The 19,960-nt window shown below is 44.2% G+C and overlaps 1 protein-coding gene across 3 annotated transcripts in view; it reads left to right on the forward strand.

Annotated features, from left to right (window-relative positions):
- LOC146396838 (uncharacterized) overlaps positions 1 to 19,960 on the forward strand; it is a 94,660-nt gene that overhangs the window by 3,081 nt on the left and 71,619 nt on the right. For 2 of the 3 annotated variants that reach the window (XR_014827974.1, XM_084997029.1), the window contains exon 2: positions 305 to 421. The exons of the other annotated variant lie outside the window; for it this stretch is intronic. Coding sequence is in view for 1 of the 2 variants with exons in the window: in XM_084997029.1 (XP_084853155.1) it covers positions 394 to 421 (28 nt within the window). In the remaining variant the exon portion in view is untranslated. The remainder of the gene's footprint in view (positions 1 to 304; positions 422 to 19,960) is intronic. 3 annotated transcript variants of the gene reach the window in all.

Consider the following 19,960-nt stretch of genomic DNA (forward strand, 5'->3'; position numbering starts at 1 on the left):
TGTGATTTTGGACATGTTGTGGACACGTTACTGAAAATTGGAATTTTCTGAACTGTATTGCAGACCAGGACAAAAACCACAGGCAGGTGTGTTATCTCTCCTTGTGCTTTGCTTAATAGTCATGATCTTGTATTTTGCTTAATGGTCATGATCTGCCCTGCCTTGTGCCTGTTAGGTGTCTTACATTTCATTCATAGACTGAGCAAAGGAATCCATTTGGGGACTGGAAAGCAAAAATGTCATCACTGCAAAATGAGTCTAATTGCTAGGTCTACAGTAAGATGCCGTTGTTGCCCTCCTCCAGACATACATGGAAAATCAACTCAGCTAATGTGACTGTTCGAGCATAACTGATGATGGAGGGAAAAGACTCTCACAATCTTCCTGTCCCACATGCCAGTACATCAGAATGACCTCGTCTGTAAGTATTAGTGCAAACAGACTGCCCAGGAGCCTCCCTGGGCTCTGCTGTGTGGAATGGAATAGATAGGCTTTGGACACACAAGTCCAACTAGCTGATGAACTTGAATAACTGTTTTCTGTGTGAAAAGATCTAATGGATCCACCACTAATGGCACTCAGCATAACATGAGGTGGCAGACCTATACTGTGACTGCTGAGTCTTGGCTAGGCCACCAGAATGTTTCTTTGAGAGCTGGGGGTGGCTCTGATTTTGTGAAAAGCATGGGTGGTCTTACCTTCCTTATAACTGGACAGGAGGCTGGCACTATTGACTCCCTTTCCACTGACCTGGTAAACACTTGGATCCTCAATTTGCCCATATCCTGGCAAATGACTGTTCTTAGCATACTAGGATCTTAACTCTTGATACTCTTCAGCTGCTGGTGTCTGTATTGCATTTGTGATATCTAGTTACAGTGCCCCCCTTTCCACATACCTGACCCCAGGGATATTGCAGAAAAGGGGAAAACCAAGATTGTAAGGGTTATACAGGGTGTGTGGGAGAGGAGTGTATGATCAGGCACCCAAAATGTCTCTTCTCTTGCTCTCTGTATGTCCCCTGCTCGACCACTGCCTGCTTCACCTACTCCTACTCACATGACTGATTTTCCTAAATACTTGCTCCAACTCCAGCTAGTGGTTGTTCTAACCTTTAGATTAGAACATCTCCACCAGGATAGCCTATCAAAGGGGCGGTGAGGGGAGTGCCCCTCTGCTGCTTTTGCCCTGGTAACCCATGAGCCAGCCTGATGTCAAATCTTCCTATAACTGCTGTCCTCCCCTCCCTCTTGAGCGCAAAGACTGCTGTCATGTCCTGCTTACTATCCACTGTGTACAGTGGGGTGCCACTCTAGGACCTTGCTTCAGATGTGTGAGATCCCCCATCTTTTAAACCACTGACATCTCTGTCACTAACTCTAGGCTCTGTCTTCAGCCTTGAGGTCAGGCAAGGTCTAGGCTTGTAGGCCTGCAAGGTATAGTCCAACATGAGGTGGGGCGGTGCAGGCTGGGGTGGGGTGGGGGTGGTATGTGTGGGGGGATTAGGCAGAAAATTTTTTCTCTCTTGGTTCTGTTAGGAATTGATGTAAAATGTTGATGGAATGAAGATGATTCTGTCTTAGAGATCCAGCAACCTAAATCCCTAGACAATTTCTTGGGAAGTCAAATGTGTAAGAAGCTCTTGACGAAAGAAATCAACACCTCACTGTCAGTCATGTGTGTCCCAAACTCTTAGGTAGGGCTTTGTGATAGGAAAGTTGGGAGCCCAACTCCCAGCCCAAGACTTCTGGGTCCTCTCCCTGCCCATCATCCTAAACCCAGATCTTATCATTAGGATGCCACAGAACAAAAGAGCAGAGGAAAGAACAGATCCAGTGAGAAGAGACTGGCCATGTCCCATGTGGAAATGAGCCCTACATTGTGCCTCATAAGGGAAGAAGCAGATTTTGCCTCCTAATGATAAATATCGTTCACAGAAAAAGTGGATTTCACTCAATGGATAGTTTTATACCTCTTGCTGATAGAAATTTTTCTCTATGCAGGTAAAAATTTACATGCCACTTCTCCATGTCTTTACCCATGTTTAGGGCCTGTAACATCACTAAAATCACCATCGTTATAAACAGGAATTTTCTAACATAGTTAATTACGCAATAGTCTTACACATTCATGTTTACTGTAGGGAAATGTAAAAGGGGTGGGCAGTTCAAAAGTGACTGGGCAGTGATTTAGAGATCTGAATCATCCAAAAATCCTCCTAAAAACCTTCCCAGAACCTAAGAAAATATGCAAAATTCATTTAATTCTAAAGTATGAACACTTCTATAATTAGCACATTGCCATTTTGTTTACATTGTAATAGTCAAATATTTATATGGTATCTAAATACTTCACATATAATTGAGGCACTTATCTAAGCAATGGGTAAGGGACATATATTTCATTTAAAACTTGTAAAAAAAATTTTAATCTCACAATCTTAAGATTTTGCCATTTGTATCTTGGATCTGGTGACAAGTTAAGGTCACCCCTGATAGATCTGAAGCTGTGGCCGACAACATTAACAGTCTTCAAATGAAAAGTATTATCCATCACAGGGTGATGTATTCAGTGATCCAGTTTCCCAGAATATGTTTTGGCAAAGAGCTAGGAATTAGTCTCTGCCTCCCTGCTTTATTTGCTAATATGCTATCCATGAATCGAGAGTAGACAGAAATGGGTGAATTTATTGCTTATGGTAACAGTCACCATAGGAATCTTCCTTGGCATTTCATCAAGGGTTTCTAGGAAAGAGAGGTTTCTTTCCTTCCATCCACAGAACAGAAAGCCCCATGGATGTGTTCACCACAACAATTGGAGATCACTGTCCCCCCACCATCAGGTTCAATAGCCTGCACTCTTGTGATTCTCCAGCCTTCCCCCCACCCACCTGGGACAAAAAGTGGCCTCTGAAAAGAATATGAAGGCCTCGTCTACCCAGATCCAGGAATGAAGCTCATCCAGAGTCAGTTCTGAGGCCCTGATTCCACAGGCTCAGGAGTCTTGCATCACTTTGAGATCACAGGGTACCCTCCCAGACCTCACTGTATTCATCCTCCTTCACTTTAGCCCAAGAGACCAACAGGTAGGACAGTGACATGTGGACAACTGTGTAAAATTATCACCATTCCTGGAGAAGAATCCCAGGCACCTGCTCAGCTCAAGTAAGATGCTGGGCACATCCAGTGAGCCTATTGTAGGACACTGGTCCTGGAAAAATAAGCCAAAGACATACTTGCTTACTTGGTTCCTGATTAACCACCTAGGACAAGTCACATGGATGCAAAACATATATGAAGTGAAAGCATAAAGCAAAGCCACAAAGCTACAAAAAGCACCAGTGTCAGTCATAAAAATACCGCAGTGTTCTATTTTTCACTGAATTAGTCAGAACTCTCTCAGGTGTTCATGACTGACCAAAATGCAGCTCAAACAAATTGCAACCAAAGAGGAAATTTATAGTTACCAAATTTAGAAATTTGAGAGATCAGAGTCTGCTGAATCCAGGTGTTCAGTCATGTTGTCATCATGCCTTTCCCTCTGTCACCATCTCTTGGCTCTGATTGTTCTGTGATAGCTTTGTTGATGTCTCCACAAGTTCCCAAAGAATCAGAAGTTCTATGCTTATTTCTGTTGCTTGCAACCTTCGAAGGAAAATGAGACTCTTTCTTAACTGAGTTACCAGCCCTGGTTAAGTCATAGCACCCAGGGGGTAGATGGTTCTTATTAGGCCAGTTCCTCATCCCAAGTTGTGAGCAGCCACATGTGACTAACACTAATCAAAATTGGGATGGGGGCAGAGTCAGAAGGTAAAGACAAAGAGAAAGGATCTTTTGCACAACAAACAAGAGATAGCCACACTACATATCAACACTTAGATGGTGTCATGAATGAACTTGGAAATCTATTAAATCCCCTGGACCCTCTTGGAGCCCTGTCTGGCATTTGTTCTTGAACTCAAGGATCCAGGACTGTACCAACCAGGAAACACAATGAGTGTCATCTATTTAACAGCTATTTACTGAGCGCCATCCCAGAGCTTGGTACTGGGGATACAGTGGCAAGCAAGAAATGCACAGTAGGGTAAGAGAGAATGTAGGGAATGATAATAACAACTGATGCTTCCCCAAGGTCCCTTAGGTGGCAGACACTATGATAAACTTATGTATCTATTTTTAAGGATGTCACAGGCACACAAAGGATGAAATCCTAGCCTGGACTTGGGCCAGGGAATGCTTCTAGAGGAAGTGAAATCGAAGCTGAAATTTGAAAAATGGGTAAGAGTTCAGCTGGTCAAAGGGTAAAGTTGGGTAGTTCAAACAAAAGAAACAGCATATGCAATGTCCCCAAATCAAAAAAAGTACTGTGTTTTAAAGAAACAGAAAGACTTACATAAAAGCAAATGGTTTGTTAATATAAATATCCCCAAGGGCAAAACTGTGGTTTACTCCGGTCACTTTGTGATCTCAAGCAGGTCACCTCTGGGTCTTTCTCACAAAGTTGTTAAAAGGATCAAATGTAATAATGAATGTGAAATACTGTGTAAATTTTAAATCCTCTGTGACCATAAGGCACGTGTAGAGAACTGAAGGAAGTGCACAGAATGGTAAAATGCTGCATGATTAAGGAAACAGGTCCCGGCTCTATGTAAGCGCACCTCTCAAGAAAAACAGGCTTTAGCTTTATGGTGCCCGTTTAGCCACTGAGTCCTCCTTTTAGTTCTTGAGAGGTTTAAACGAAAAGTTTTCAGACCTGGAAATTCACCAGGAGGGAGTGGGCATGGGGAAGAGTGGGCTCTCTGGGAAAATAATGGACGTGATCAAGGAATGTGGGTACAAGTCCTCTTTGTAAGAGCATCCTTGGCAGGATGAAGGGATCCAGGGACTTTAACAGAAAAGGAAGAAAAAGTTCATTTGTTCTAAGAGTACAATCAACAAAACAGATGAAGATACCTACAAAGAGAAGACAGGGTGTGAAATGAACATGGAAGGTTACAACTTATAGATTTAGGAGAAGAAGTAGAGGAAATAGTTTGGGGGGGAGTGGGAGACTCGAACTCTTAAAAACGCCAACATAAGATCTGTTTAAATTGTAACCCAGGCCAGAGCGTCATGAATAATCAGTTTGTCTTGGAGAATTCTGGAATTATAAACAAAAGGATACAAAGCATTGTCCAAGGTAAATATTGACATGACTGAAGAGGAACTAGAGAAACTTTTAACGACGCCAACAGTACTGCATCTGGGGAAGATGTTTCACATTCTTATAACAAATACTCGGTACAAGGAGTTGAAGGACGATGGGTAAGAATTTATTGTCCAGTAGGTTGAAAAATTGAGTTAGAACAAAAGCTTTTTCAAATTGAGAACAGTGATACTATAAAAACACAAATATTAATTCTTAAGACCATGTTATTTCTTAAAATAAAGCCAGTTCTCCCTGCCAAGCAACGATTTGCCCACAAAAATGAGAGGATTAGTGCTCTTATCCTGAAGCATCCATTCAATTTACACTGAGGCAGATGCGTGGAGTTTCTTCCCCAGCTCCAGGGGAGGGCGGTCTGGGAAGTCCCTCCAAGCCAGCTGGGCCACCACCAGGCCAAGGCCCTCCCACCCCTGCAATGACAAATCGTGTTGGCTGAGATGCACCCCTGTGGAGGAGAACGAAGGAAGGAGCTCACTAATTCCTCCAGGTTCCTACCTCGCTTCCTTTGAGAAGGTGTGCAGGTGGGGTGACCTGCAACTGAGAATAAACAGGAGCCCATTGCTGCTGCTTCATGGGAGCGAGTGAAGGATCTTGTCAGCAGAACAGCACCATGGCAACCAGTTCTTCAAAGCATTTTTTAAAAATTACAAGTCGCATTTCATCTGGAAACATCCCAATTACCCAATTAGCCTAAGCTGCGAAGTCTTTTTAGAATAATCTCAGATCATAAGCGAGTGAATAGCTCAAACCCAAACCATGGCTTTCTGATACTCAGAAAATGCAAGTTTGCTGCTACTGTGTGGGGCTGGGAAGACAGTTGTATGTCAGCAAGAGGGGTGAAACCGGTCTGCATTGCCACAGGATCCTTGGCACTAATAACATATGACTGTATCCCATTGGGAGCCATGCAATTCTGGTTTTATTTTTCCCACTTAACAGATGGGAAAACTAAGGAACTACAAGTAGATTCATCTCTGGGGGATACACAAAGAAGCCGGGATGGGAAAATTTGGATTTCTTTTGCCGCGCGTGTGTGTGTATAGCTCCAAGGAGTTGGTGAAATCAGGCTCCAAGCCATGTAGATTCTGCCACTGTGAGGTCCCTGTCTGTCCCCTGTCCACCCTTACTTGTGCCAGGTCAGACCTTCAGTGTTTATCACCCAGACCGCTCAGCTCTTCTCATGCAGCTGCTAGGAGGGTCTGCAAAAGCACAGGGCAGATCACAGGCTTCCAGTGCCTAAAGGATCAAAGCTACCATGGGCCTATTTAAAAAAAAAAGCTCACTGTACTTAGGCTGGCCACCAAGTTCTCTTCCATGTCACACGTTAACAGAGTTGAAAGAATTGTCCACTGCATTTTCACCCACCACCCAGCCATACCATGAACTTTCAACAGGATGTTCTCTGTCGACCTAAAATTAACATAGCTACCTTTGGGAGTTCCCGCAACGGCTCAGTAGTTTAAGAATCTGATACAGTATCTGTGAGGATGTGGGTTCAATCCCTGGCCTCGCTCATTGGGTTCAGATCCAGTGATGCCATAACTTGCAGTGTAGGTGGAAGATGCAGCCTGGATCTGGCATTGCTGTGGCTGTGGTATAGGCCAACAGCTGCAGCTCCTATTTGACCCCTAGCCCACTTCCATATGCTGCAGGTGCTGCCCTAATAAGGTTTAAAACAAAACAAAAACATATTTACCTTTGCCTCCTGCCACTCCTCCCAGGAGACCCAGGGTGGCCAGTTGGGGAGGGAAGCATTTCCCTAATCCCTCCTGGGTGCATCGCTAAAACTAGAGAGATACTTGTCCCATGCCAGGCTCTGTGCAAAAGCATTTCCTTCATGCTGCCCGGTTCCCTCCTTGGGACCATCCTGTGGGATGTCCTCCCCTCCTGACCCCATTTCAGGGATGAGGACACAGAAGGAGAAGCAGAGGTACCATCACAGGTAGTGTTTGGCAGCCTCCCATCTAGAGCACCTGCTGCCCCCTGGCTGTGTTCTCCCCCTTTGGGGCAATATTTATTTTGTCCTTTGAGCCTCAAACTTATTTCACTCTCCTTTTTTGGAAAGGTGAGAGGTGGTAAGCTGTGCCCTCAGCTTCCTCATCTGCAAAATGGGTGTAATAACTAATAATATACTTTTGTAAGGACTACATGAGCTACTGTATTAAAAACACTTGTGAATATGCCTGACACATAGCAAGTGCTTGATAAATACTATATATTTATTGATTAGACTGCTGTTTCTCCAACAAGAATGTGATCCCCTCTGTACAGCTTATCTTGGTATTGCCTAAATCTGGGAGGCTAATGTGGTGCTCGACAAATGTCACTAGGTAATGTGTACTAGTAACTAGGTGACAAGGTTTACCAGATAAATCATTCTTCAAATATTAATTGAATTGGTCATTATGGATATATACAATGTATTGATCACTGCTCATGCCATCACAATTAAAATCGAACCCAAGGTCTTTACCATACCCTACAAGGCACTCCCTAGCCCAGCATTGGACTCCCTGTTCCAGTCATTTTCTCCTTTTTCCCCTCCTTCTCTTCACTTCCACTCACAGTGACCACCTTGCTTGTCTTCTCACACACTTAACACACTCCTGCCTCAGATGCTCTGCTGTCCCTTACTCCACTGTATTTTTCTTACAACTTGAGTTTCTTGCACATCCACTGTAGATGTGGTGCCTGTGTCCACCCCCATTAGGGTGTGAGCTCCCTGAGGGCAGGGACTGTGGGTCACTGCTGTATTCCCTGTGCCTGGACAGTGAGTGGCATGTAGCCAGACACTCAATAAATATTTAATGACTGGATAAATACGTAAGTAAACAAATGAATCTCCAAACCCCACAACAATGCCAAAAGGTGACTTTTACATGCCCATTTCACAGATGAAAAAATGACACAAAGATACTAAGTAATTTTCCTACTTAATATTTAGTAAGAGTCAATGCTTGAATTTTATCCATGTCTCTCTGATTCCAAAATTCATTCCAGCATCTCCTAATCTTAAGGCATTCAGATGCCACCTTCAAGAGATTTGCCACCTAAATCGTAACATCTGAACCAAGATTTACCTAACATTTTCTTTAATTCACTTACATATTATGCAAATAATTTCATTTTGAGAAAGGCAGTCATTTCCATGGAATAAATCACACTGAAATAGATGTGTGTCCATTAAAATTCAAAATATTCATCAGTGTATTTTGAAGCAGAAATTTCAAGCCTTTGGAAAGACTGATCCTGCCTCATTCTAAACTCCCCCAGGGCTGGCCCTGAATTCAGGGATCAGAATCCTCTATACTAATTAGTACATCTTCTCAGTTCTTCCTGCTCACTCAGCTTTCTGCTCTTGCACAGGACACTCCTCATTGAGAGAGGTCCCAAAAGAGGCTCCAGATAACCCCCCTTTTGTTTCTTTGTAGGGCCGCACTTGGAGCATATGGAAGTTGCCAGGCTAAGAGTTGAATCAGAGCTGCAGCTGCAAGCCTGCACCACAGCCACAGCAATGCTGGATCCTCAACCAACTGATCAGGGCCAGGGATCAAACCCAAGTCCTCATAGATACTGTTCAGGTTTGTTACTCCTGAGCTATGCAGGGAACTCCCCAGATACCTTTAAAATACACACACATGGAGTTCCCGTCGTGGCTCAATGGTTAACAAACCTGACTAGTATCCATGAGGACTCAGGTTCAATCCCTGGCCTTGCTCAGGGGGTTAAGGATCCAGTGTTGCCGTGGCTGTGGTGTAGGCCAGTGGCTACAGCTCTGATTCGACCCCTAGCCTGGGAACCTCCACATGCCATGGGTGCGGCACTCAAAAAAAACAAAAAAGACAAAAAAAAAAAATACACACACACACACACTCACACACACACATACACACACACACACACACACACACACATACCTCTCATGGGCAGCTCATGTGAATCTATGAACTCTGCAGCTCCCCAGCTGAAAGCAAAAGCAAGATGCAGAAAGTGGGGAGAGAGAAATTAACTGAAAACTTGAGGTTGTCAAGCCACACTGAGGAAAACCTCTCCCTGAGTTAAAGATCGCAGACATAATCAAGGAAAGTGGCTCCTATAAAAGCTTGATTGGTTGATCGAAATCTCCAGTCATCCCGAAAATAATTGCCTAGAAGAAAGCACGGAGTGACCTGTCTGCTTGGAAAGGAGCAGTGAGCGCCGACAATGGAAGTTCTCCCACCTTACTCCCCTCTTCTGCCTAGGGCCCAGCAATGATGGGCTGAATCTGTTTAAGGACGCACACTGCCTCATTATTTTCTGCTCTAACATACATGCATATTTCCTGTGGATGTTAACTCTCCACAACAGAAAGGAAGTGTTTGTGCTCTTTGTTTCTATAGCTTTTACATTTCCACGTCAGTGTTTTATAAATATTTGCTCCTCCTCTTAGCGAGGCAAGAGGCATGAGGAAGAGGACCCCAGCCCCCACTGTGGGCAAAGCTACTGGAGGCAGGACTGTGCCAGGGGATGCCCCAACATCCTCCTAAGCAGGTGTCCTTCTGCCCTCACCCTCTCCTGTCCCATCTACTGCCTGGGATTCTCAAAAACGAAACCATTACCACATCTCTCTTAAAGGTCAAACTATTTAAGCAACTCTGCTGCCTACGTAAGAAAACCAATCTTGGATTCCCACTGTGGTACAGTGTTTTTAGAACCCAACTGAAGAGGCTCAGGTTACTGTGGAGGTGTGAGTTTGATCCCCTGGCCTGGCCCAGTGAGTTAGAGGATCCGGCATTGCCACAGTTGTAGCTCGAACTCAGTTTCTGGCCTAGGAACTTCCACATGCTATGGTGCAACCACTAAAAAAAAAAAAAAAAAAAAAAAAAGGTATGGGGGAAGGAAAGGAAAAGAAACCATTCTTCCTAGTGTGATGTATGAGGCCTTTTCATGATTTAGCCCCTACCTACCTCTTCTCAGCTCATCTCTCAGATCTTTCTACCATTAACTAAAAGCCCTTCATGTTCTCTTCAAGTCTCAGAACTTGCCTGTCATTGTTTGCACTGCCTACAAGGTCCACCTACCTCCTCTCCTCATAGCCCTTGTCTACCTTGAAAATTCCTTTCATCCTTTAAGACTCTGCTCTGGGAGATCCTGTCGTGGCACAGTGGAAACGAATCCGACAAGGAACCATGAGGTTGCAGGTTCAATCCCTGGCCTCGCTCAGTGGGTTAAGGATCCCTCATTGCCATGAGCTGTGATGTAGGTCACAGACGCATGGCTGTGCTGTAGGCTGGCAGCTGTTGCTCTGATTTGACCTCTAGCCTGGAAACCTTCATATGCCGTGAGTGCAGCTCTGCTCTGGGAAGCCTTTTTCACTTTGACCCTGCCCAAGACTATGGAAGATGGATGCTCCAGCCTCTCTTCTTCCAAGACTAGCTCATTCTCCACTGACCTTAGCAAGTCTTCCCTGATTGTTTTTTGATGTTTGGTGGTGTGGGGGGGGAGATATTGTTTTGCCCAGCCCACGCAGATCTCTAAATTTCCTGAGCATTTGTTACTTAAACCAGGTTTAGTGCCACACAACTGAACACTGTTTAAAAATAATTACTATAGATTTGAAGAAATGGTGAAAATTCTGACCAAGTCATCCTCTCCTAGGACTCCTTCCTGAGGAGCTAATCAAAAAGCTGATCAAAGGTTTATGTACACAGACATTCATTGCATCATTTTTTTTTTTACCATTACCAAAAATGATGAAAACAACCTAAGTGTGTAACAGTGGGAGGTGGTTATATAAAATATATCCATACGGCCATCAAAAATATTTTGAAGAACATATAAGGACATGGAAAAATGCCCATGAAATAATGTTAACTTAAAAAGCAGAATCTAAACTTGTATGTGAAATATGATCCCAGGTTTATAAAAGAATATATACATGTCTTTTTATAGCAGAATGATGAGTAGTGTGGATCCAGAACCAGACTGCCTGGGTAGCTTTGAGTCTGTGGCCTTGAGAATGTTACCTAACCATTTTTTTTTTTAAACCTCACTTTTCTTGTCTATGGTATTAGGATAATAATAGTACCTTTCACGCAGGGTTACTGTGGTGATTAAATTAGTTAATATGGTGTAAAGTGGGTGAAATTACACTGGGCACATCTTGTGTTATGTGAGTGTCAGTTATCTTTGTTATTATATGTTGAGAAAGACTGCCCTTTCTTGGTGATGGAACTGTAAGTGATTTTTATTCCTGTCTTTACATTTCTCTCTCCTTTTTGTTTTACTTTCCCAGGTCTCCTATAATGAGCACACGTCACTTTTTTAATCTGAAAAACATATGATTTTTTTTAAAGTAAAGCAACATTCAAAACCTATGTTTTTCTTGAGTTTCAAGGTCCAGTCATGGGTGTCTTTTCCTTCTTTTCCTCTTCCTTCTCCTCCTCCTTTTTCAAAGATAGAGAAATATGCAATGTCCCATCAGCCAGTCCACATTGCCTGAGGCCTCTGTTCCCAAGGAGAACACAACCCCTCATGCTCTGAGGAGAAATTTTGGCCATCAAACCTAGCTGTTAAGAACATGAACATTGTGGGCCAAAGAGAAAATAGTACTGTGTCACCTTGGGCAAGTCACAAACATCTGTTAAGTCTCAGGTTCCACGTCTGCAAAATGGAGGAAAAATAACTCCTGTCATATGGTTGCTCAAGAAGCACTCAAATCGATAACATTCAGTAGGACGTGGCACGTAGTTTGGACTTGGGAACGTTAGTAGCCATCACAGTCTTGATCAGAACTCAGAATGGGCCCAGTTGATTCAAATGGAATGGAAGGAACAGGTTTGGGGCCAGACTAACTTGGGTTTGAATCAAGGGTTTTGTTTCCTACTTGCACTGCACCCTCCAAGGTCAAGGAAGGCCCTCCCACCCTGCAGCACCAACTATTCCCTACTTTCACTCCCTACCCCTGCCTTTGGTGCACCTAAGTACCATTTATTTTTCATTGATTTATTTCTTTGTTGGGTTATATTTTTCTGTTGTCCTAATGAGATTGCAAGCCCCATAAAGATAGGGGTCAAGTGTACCACATTCAGCATGCTTTCCCAGCACAACGCCTAGAAAAAAAACAGCGCTCGTTAAATAACTTTTTGGTAAAAGAATGCATGATCAAATGAATGAGCTCGGGCAGGTTACTTTTGTTGCCTTGTCTACTAAGAAAACTAAATGAAACACACTGCCTGACACATAGTAGGTGCTCTTTCATTATTAATTTCTTCTTTCTGGGTATCCATCAGATTAACTTTTATCAGAACCACACATTTTCTAAAATTACTTTGTCTGGACAAATGCTGTTCATGATGTATCTTAAACTATTATCCCTTGTGCCTGAGCAATTTCTTGATAAAGGGAAATTTTTTTCCCACAGAATAGAGCAAAAGAAGCTTTGAAGCTAGAATTTTTATAGTTCACACTCCATGCATGCCAGACGCAAAAATCACTTTGAGGCGCTAATTGGTGACGTAAAAAAGAAAAAAAAAAGAAAAGAAAAAGAAAAATGTAAAAATGCAACAGTGGGTTTTGGCAGCAAGGAGGAGAGGTTTTCATCAATCTAAAAATGGTTGTCATCTCAATTTTTACTGCCTTAATTCATCTCTTAAGCAGAGGGCAAAAAAAATAAAAATTTGATGATTAAGATGTGTAATGGAAAATTTTTAGAGCAGAGTGAGGAGGTGACTAGAGACCATATGTTGCCCAAGAACTGAGCCTTCAGCAAATGTTGAAGAAGAACGAGTGTGCTGATTTGCATACTATTGGCGATTCTGTCCTGATGAAAGAATACATCCCATTAGTACTAAATGGGCATTGTGTACACATATGGGTTAAACGATGTATATAAGCTTTCCTGAGACCAAGGGCAAAGGAGAAGCTGATAATACATTGACAGAGGGGAAGGAAAAGCAAAATAAACTACTGGATAAGGATATTTCACACACGTCCACATCAGAAAAGGCCAAATTCCTAATATTAGCCAAGCAATGCTTCTCCTAGCATCCTGTGTGGGATCAGCCCCCCCCCCCCAAATCAAACGTGCATGTAGCAGTCAAGGAACCTACCAAAGAAGGCAAAATGGGCCTTGTTATTTACCTTGACTCTGGGAGTTCAACCAAGACAGTCAAACTTACAGTTTAATCCCGAAGTAAATAGAAGCTCAGCATTCACTAGAGTGTTCAGCAAACAATACTGGCACAAACTACCAGGCAAAGTTCAATATAACCCACCTAAGAATAGTTTGGGCCAAGTTTTCAGCGTTGGAAATAAAAATGTGGCCTTGTGCTTCCATGGGCCAGGGGTATCAATTTAAGCAGTGCTGGCCTGTAAATTCCACCTAGCCAGTGCCCAAGGTCTTGGGCAGTCAGAGTCAACCCAAAGAAGGCCAGGCAAAGGTCACAGGATGGCCACCCTTAGTTACTTCTCAGGAGAGAAGGGCAAATTCAGAGACATAAGCCAAAATAAAGTTGTGCTCAGTATCTGAGGAAGGCTTTCCAGGAATTCTGTAGATATTTCTGTGCATCTGGATTGGGGGAATGTGTCAATGGTATGAAAAGGCAGCAGGTATCACAGGGCAGTGGCTGTCCTTAACCCTGGAAAAGGACACTTTGGCCTCAGCTCTGCCCCAATGGCCTGGGCCTCAGTGATACCAGCATAAGCATTTAAAACATCATCTTGCAGGGTAAGACCACCTTGAGGACAGAGGCCATCTTGTGGTTTTCCTTGAGTTTCCCATAGTGCCCACCACCATGCCTTGTGTACACCAGGTACTCAATACACGAGGACTGGGGAGATGATGAAGTTAACTTAACATCAAGGACCAACCCTTTCCTTTTCTCCCCACAGGTTCCCACTGCCCTCACAAATGCCCCTTAGAGTCTCCACCAGAGCTTAAGACCCATTCAGACCCAAGTTGAAATCCCATTCCACTGCTTCATAATAGTCAACACTTCTGCCATGATAAAAATATACCTGGCACTATCATATGTACTTGTATATACAAACTCCTTTTATCCTCACAATATCCCCAAAGTAGGTATTGCTATTATCACCATATACCGACAAAAGCACAAAGACAGATCTTCGGTATCTTGACCAAAGTCACAAAGCTAGCACTCTGGAGCCTGGGTTCAAACCTCAGCTGTGACATTCATTAGCTGTGTGGCCTTAGGCAAGTTACCTAACCCTGACTAGCTCCATTCCTTCATTGAATAAGTACATATTGAGGGCATACTCTCTGTGAGGAATTGTCCTCAGCGTTGGGGATAAAGTGGCAAATAGACAAAGATTTGGAGACTAATCAAAGACACAGGCAACATACACTAAATGGGATTATTTAACATAAAAACAGTGAAGAAAATCAAATAAGGCGATGCAGCTGAGTAGAGCAGAAAGCCCTTGGTTCAGGTGGTAAAGGAAGTTCTCTGTGAAGCAAATAGGCTGAAACTGAAATGATAAGCCAGCCAACCACTGGCCAACGTGTAAGATCCCACAGTAAGAAAATACTTGGATGCTATTGCTGGTTTGGGGGTGGCTGCACCCAAGTGGGAGTTAATATGCTATACAGAGGTCTTCACACTTCAGGCCCACTCCCTAGGTCCAGCCACATGCCTCTTGCCCAGATCTTATCCTCTGTCTTCTAAGGCACATCCTAGGCTTCTGATGTCCAACCAGCCCAGCCATGTGTGACAGAGTCTGCTGTATATCTTTTCCATGGGAAACTTTGCCCCCTGATGTCTTTAAATAGCAGGCCTGTACCCCAGCATTTGTCTATTCTTGGCTTCCATCCAAGTGTGGAGCAGATCCACCTGTGAACCAAACTCTGCAGTCTCTGTTTTTTTGTGGGTTTTTGTTTTGTTTTATTTTTGTCTTTTTAGGGCCACACCTCAGCATGTGGAGGTTCCCAGGCCAGGGGTCAAATCAGAGCTGCAGCTGCCAGCCCATGCCACAGCCATGCCAGATCCCAACCATATCTGCAACCCACATCACAGCTCACAGCAACACCAGATCCTTAACGCACTGAGCAGGGCCAGGGATCAAACCTTCATCTTCATGGATACTAATCTGGTTCGTTACCGGTGAGCCACAATGGGAACTCCAGGAGCCACTTTTTGAATGCTGTATTGTGCTCTACTGTGGATGGAATGGCCTTGCTCTAGAACACTAGGTGTCTGCGTTGTGATCCTCTTACTAGAGCTTGCTGTAAACTACACAAGGAGTCTTCTAGCACCGCAGCATCTCAGAGAGTCTGAAGGTCTATGGTCCAAATAGCAGGGATGATTGCACTGCAGCCTGGATCCACTCCAGAGCCCTTTCCTGCTCTTGGCCCACTCAAAGCTGTCTGCATTCACACCTGGTCAATGAACTGAAGCAATATTCCCAAGCATGGAATGCACTGCCTTCCGAACACTGTTCTTCTCTCTTAGTGGTAGGAGACGAGAGATTAAATAATTTGACTTTTTGTCTTTTTTTTTTTTTAGGGCTGCACTCACAGCATATGGAGGTTCCCAGGCTAGGGGTTGAATTGGAGCTGTAGCAGCTGGCCTACACCACAGCCACAGCAATGTCAGATCTGAGCTGAGTCTGCGACCTACACCACAGGTCAGGACAGTGCCCGATCCTTAACCCACTGAGCAAGGCCAGGGATAGAACCTACATCCTCATGGATGCTAGTCAGATTTGTTTCTGCTGAGCCACAATGGAAACTCCTTATTTGACTTTTAAATGGAAGTGGTGTCTTGGCATGACACAACTTGACTTCTAAAAATTTCACCAGTGTAGTGACTTACCTTTATAAAGTTTATCTCCCACACTCAGGAGCACATACCTCTTATCCAAACTTCAACTTACTTGCTGCTGTCTTCTCATCTTATCCAATAAAGATGTCATCTATGTAAAGGGCCAATGTAATGTTCTGTGCCACAGCCAGGTGGTCCAGATCCCCTCAGATGATATGACAGTGAAAAGGGAAAATAGCAAAGCCCCAGGGTAAAAATTCCACTCCCATAAATGTGAATTGTTTCTGATCCTTCTTACTGATGAGGATGAAAAACAAACAAAAAAGGCATGAGACCCATTGTGGGTCAGTGGGATAAGGATGCAGCATTGTCTCTGTGAGGATATGAGTTTGATCCCTGCCCTGGCTCAGTGGTTAATGATCTGGCATTGCCACAAGCTGTGGAATAGTTTGCAGTTGCTGCTCAGATCCATTGTTGGCTACGGCATAGGCCCAAGCTGCAGCTCTGATATGACTTCTAACTTGGAAACTTCCATATGCCACAGGTGCAGCCATAAAAAAGAAAAAGACAACTGATCCGATCAATGACCACACACAGGTCTACTCATCTGAGGTTGTGTTAACCTGCTCTAGCAATGAAATCTCAGCCAGCATCACAACTACAGTTAGGACTACCGCTTGCTTGAGACTATGGCATCCACTGCTGAGCACTAGAATCCATTCATTCAGTTTTGGTAGAGGTCAGACTGGTAAATTAGGTGGGGATATGGTGGCCACCATTAACCCTGCCTCCTCCTTTAGATATTTAAGGGTAACACCAATCTCTATCCTTTCTCCAACATGTACTATTGGTTTTGATTTAGTATTTTGGAGGGGAGTAGGCAGGTAGTTGCAGAGGCTTCCACTTGAACTTTTGCTCTAAGCTAACTTTGACCTCACAGACAAAGAAACCAACATGGTGGTTCTGCGTACAACCAAGTCTATCCATTGCAGTTATATATTCAAGGTCCAGAGAAATGACCACTGTGTAATCAGTGGACCCACCAAGGGCCAGACAGAGATAGGATCCCAATTATTACCTGCCTTCTAAACTCTCTGACTCTAACCGGGAGACCAAGATGATGTTTTGTGTCCCTGGGCATTAAAGTCAATTCTAGCCCTTGTATCCAATGTTCTTTAAAAGGCCTGGGCAGGCCCCCTGAGTGTATTCCAAAGAACTGGAAGGAATGATGATGCATATACTTGTTATGATGTCATAGGTTTCTTCCTCAAGGAGCCAGACCTCTTCTTGAGTCTATGTGCTTCAGGTCCAAGAACCTTCTCAAGTCCAGAAAACAGGTAAAGAATCATGATCTTTTCCTCCCTGTGGCTGCGTTCAGCTTTCTGACCATCTGTCCTTTAGGTCTTGTATAAATTAAGAAATTCTTTATTGATTCCCTATCTTGTCCCTAAAGAGCATCATATTCCATTTAATGCCCCTGAAGCTCTCTACACACCAGCACTCCAGCAGCCACTCTGATCTTGCTGCTCTACAGTCACTGCACCTGCCTTGCTCCTGGTATCATGTGTAACTATGTGGCTTCTATTATTTGAGGATCCTTCCATCCCTGTCCCTACTAGGGAGCCCAGTTCTAGCTCTCTTACTGTCAGTCCTAGCTACAGAGGATTGACAAGACTGAGCTTCTCAGAAATTCCTATGCTCCCACCACACAAGCATGTGCCTGAATGCTTGGGTAAAAGACTGTTTGCCTGACCTTTCCCTCAAAAATAGTCAGCTAATGGGGTTTGTGGCCTTATGTGGAATATCCATCCTAGCGGTCTCACTTCTCTGAGCCTTCTCATCCCTTCCTCTGCCATCTGCCTGGGCAGTTCTGGTATCTCATTTGGTGTGAGCCATTGCATTCTTCAAGGTTCCAAAAGCCATCCTGGCACTGTCTCCTCTAGTACTTGCCAGCGTGTTAAATCCTCTGTCCAGAAGAGTGTTCTTATTTCACTAAACTCCCTTTATCCAGTGTTCTATTCCATCCCATAGCTCCCATGGCTCCCGTGTCTCCCATGGCTCAGCACCCACGCCAAAGTCTGTTCAGGTGGTATTCCCTGTAACACAGACTCAGAGACAGAGATTTGCATGCACAGTGTTGACAGGGGTTTGCTCTCAGGAACAGTGCCTCTAAGAAAGTGGGGAAAGCAGAAGTGAGCATAGGGAGAAGTTCAACGGATGCAACAGAGGCCTCTGCTAATCCCAGGGGAGATCTAGAGCTGATATAGCCCTTCAGGGCTTCCCTTGAATCCCTGCACAGACAGTCCCTGAGTGAAGACCAATCTTGGAGAGAGGCCATACCATGGGCAAGACAGCTCACTGCCACCAAAGGCAGTTCCTGATGGGCAGCCTGTACTGCCAGCAGGGCCTAAGCGTCAACATCCACCAGAGAGCCCATTAGACACAAACCCCTCATAATAAAAAGGAAACCTTCCACAGGGCAAGCTTAGCGATTTCACCTTTAAGAGAAAAGCAGATACTGAGAATTCCAAAGGATAAAAGCCCCAAAACATAGGTTATAGGGGGAAAATATTGGAAAGAAATATGAATACCTGCTGTGTCTCTATAGTGAACTTTCCTTTAAAAAGATGGATAACCCCAGGAAGAGTGTTTGCACGTCTCTGTCCTAGTGCAGCTTTCACAGACAACACAAGCAAATTCATGCTCTTCTGGCCCTGGCTGAAGCAAGAGCAAGTTTGTGTGTTGTCACATGGCAGTCATCCCCAGCTTCGTGCTTCCCTACACGCTTTGTGAAAACCCTCCAGAACAGAGGCCTTTTGAAAGTTGCTTCCAGCGTGGCAAGATGTAATGACTTGAGGCCTCAGAGGAAGGAGACCTGGGTTTATTCCCAGCTGTCTAACAAGCTGTGTGACCTTGGGCAGGTCCCCTCTCCTCTTGGAGCCCTGACTTTCTCTCTAAAATTAGGTAAACATATAGCTTGCCCTTCCTGTTGACCATTCTCACTCACCGGAGGCAAGGCTAATCCATGAAGGTACCCTTTTCTCCTGAGCCCAGATAAGAAACTTTGTGTCCTTCTTGGCAAAGTGCCCCAGGAAATCACTACTAATTAATCGATGTTGACAGTCAACGTGAAACCTATAGACCACTTCTGGACTAAAAGTTCCTTTCTTGCACCCACAAGCTATGATTGCATACTCAGAACCATGTACAGAGAGTCACAAGCCAAGGTATCCCCAGTGATGCTTATGTGTAGATGTCCTAGGAGCCCATAGTGTCAGTAGGAACCTGGGGACCCTTAGCTACTGAGGCAGAAGTTTCAGACTGTGTCCCTATTTTCTCCACTGCCCCTCCTCCTTTCTGCCTCTTACTAGACTAGGGCCAGGGGTCTTATCCCTAAGTTTGGGCTCCAGCCCCATCCATCCCTAACCTGACCACTAAGGAAGTCTTCTGTAGAGGCGGCCCTAGGGCATGTCAAACAATCACCCAGGGGAAGGCTATCACAGAGAAAGCCAATTTTAGGACATGTCATAACTTACAGCTCTGATCTTCACTTGTCCTAAATAGGCCTTCTGTTTTACAGGAACAAAATCTTTTGTTTCTATAAACAACATAGAGACCAACCACCCCTAGTGTTTGCTACACTCACTTCATGAACATCACTTTTCTCCCCTCCCAGCAAGCACCCACCAATAAGAAACCAACTAATCTAATAAGAGCAAGAGTAACAGAACTCCTGCATGGCCCACTTGAGCTCTGTCCCTGCCAAACCCTCCCCTCCAACCCCTCTCCCCTCAGACTACCTCCCTCTCTGTCTTCAAGTAGCTCATACCACATAAGGAGGGTTTTGCAAGACAAACCCTGTGGTTCTTCAAAGAATCTACTGTCCTCATTAGGGTCAGTCTTTTAAGGTCCTTCAACTATTTCAAAATTCTTAACTCTGTCCTTGTTCCCTGCTTCATCAGTAATGCTGTCAGATGCAATGTATCATTCAA

This window comes from Sus scrofa, chromosome 14, assembly GCF_054392235.1.
Source record: "Sus scrofa isolate SSC_HxYL_T2T_F1_AM1 chromosome 14, Sscrofa_HxYL_maternal_Yorkshire_Landrace_v2.0, whole genome shotgun sequence".
NCBI lineage: Eukaryota > Metazoa > Chordata > Mammalia > Artiodactyla > Suidae > Sus > Sus scrofa.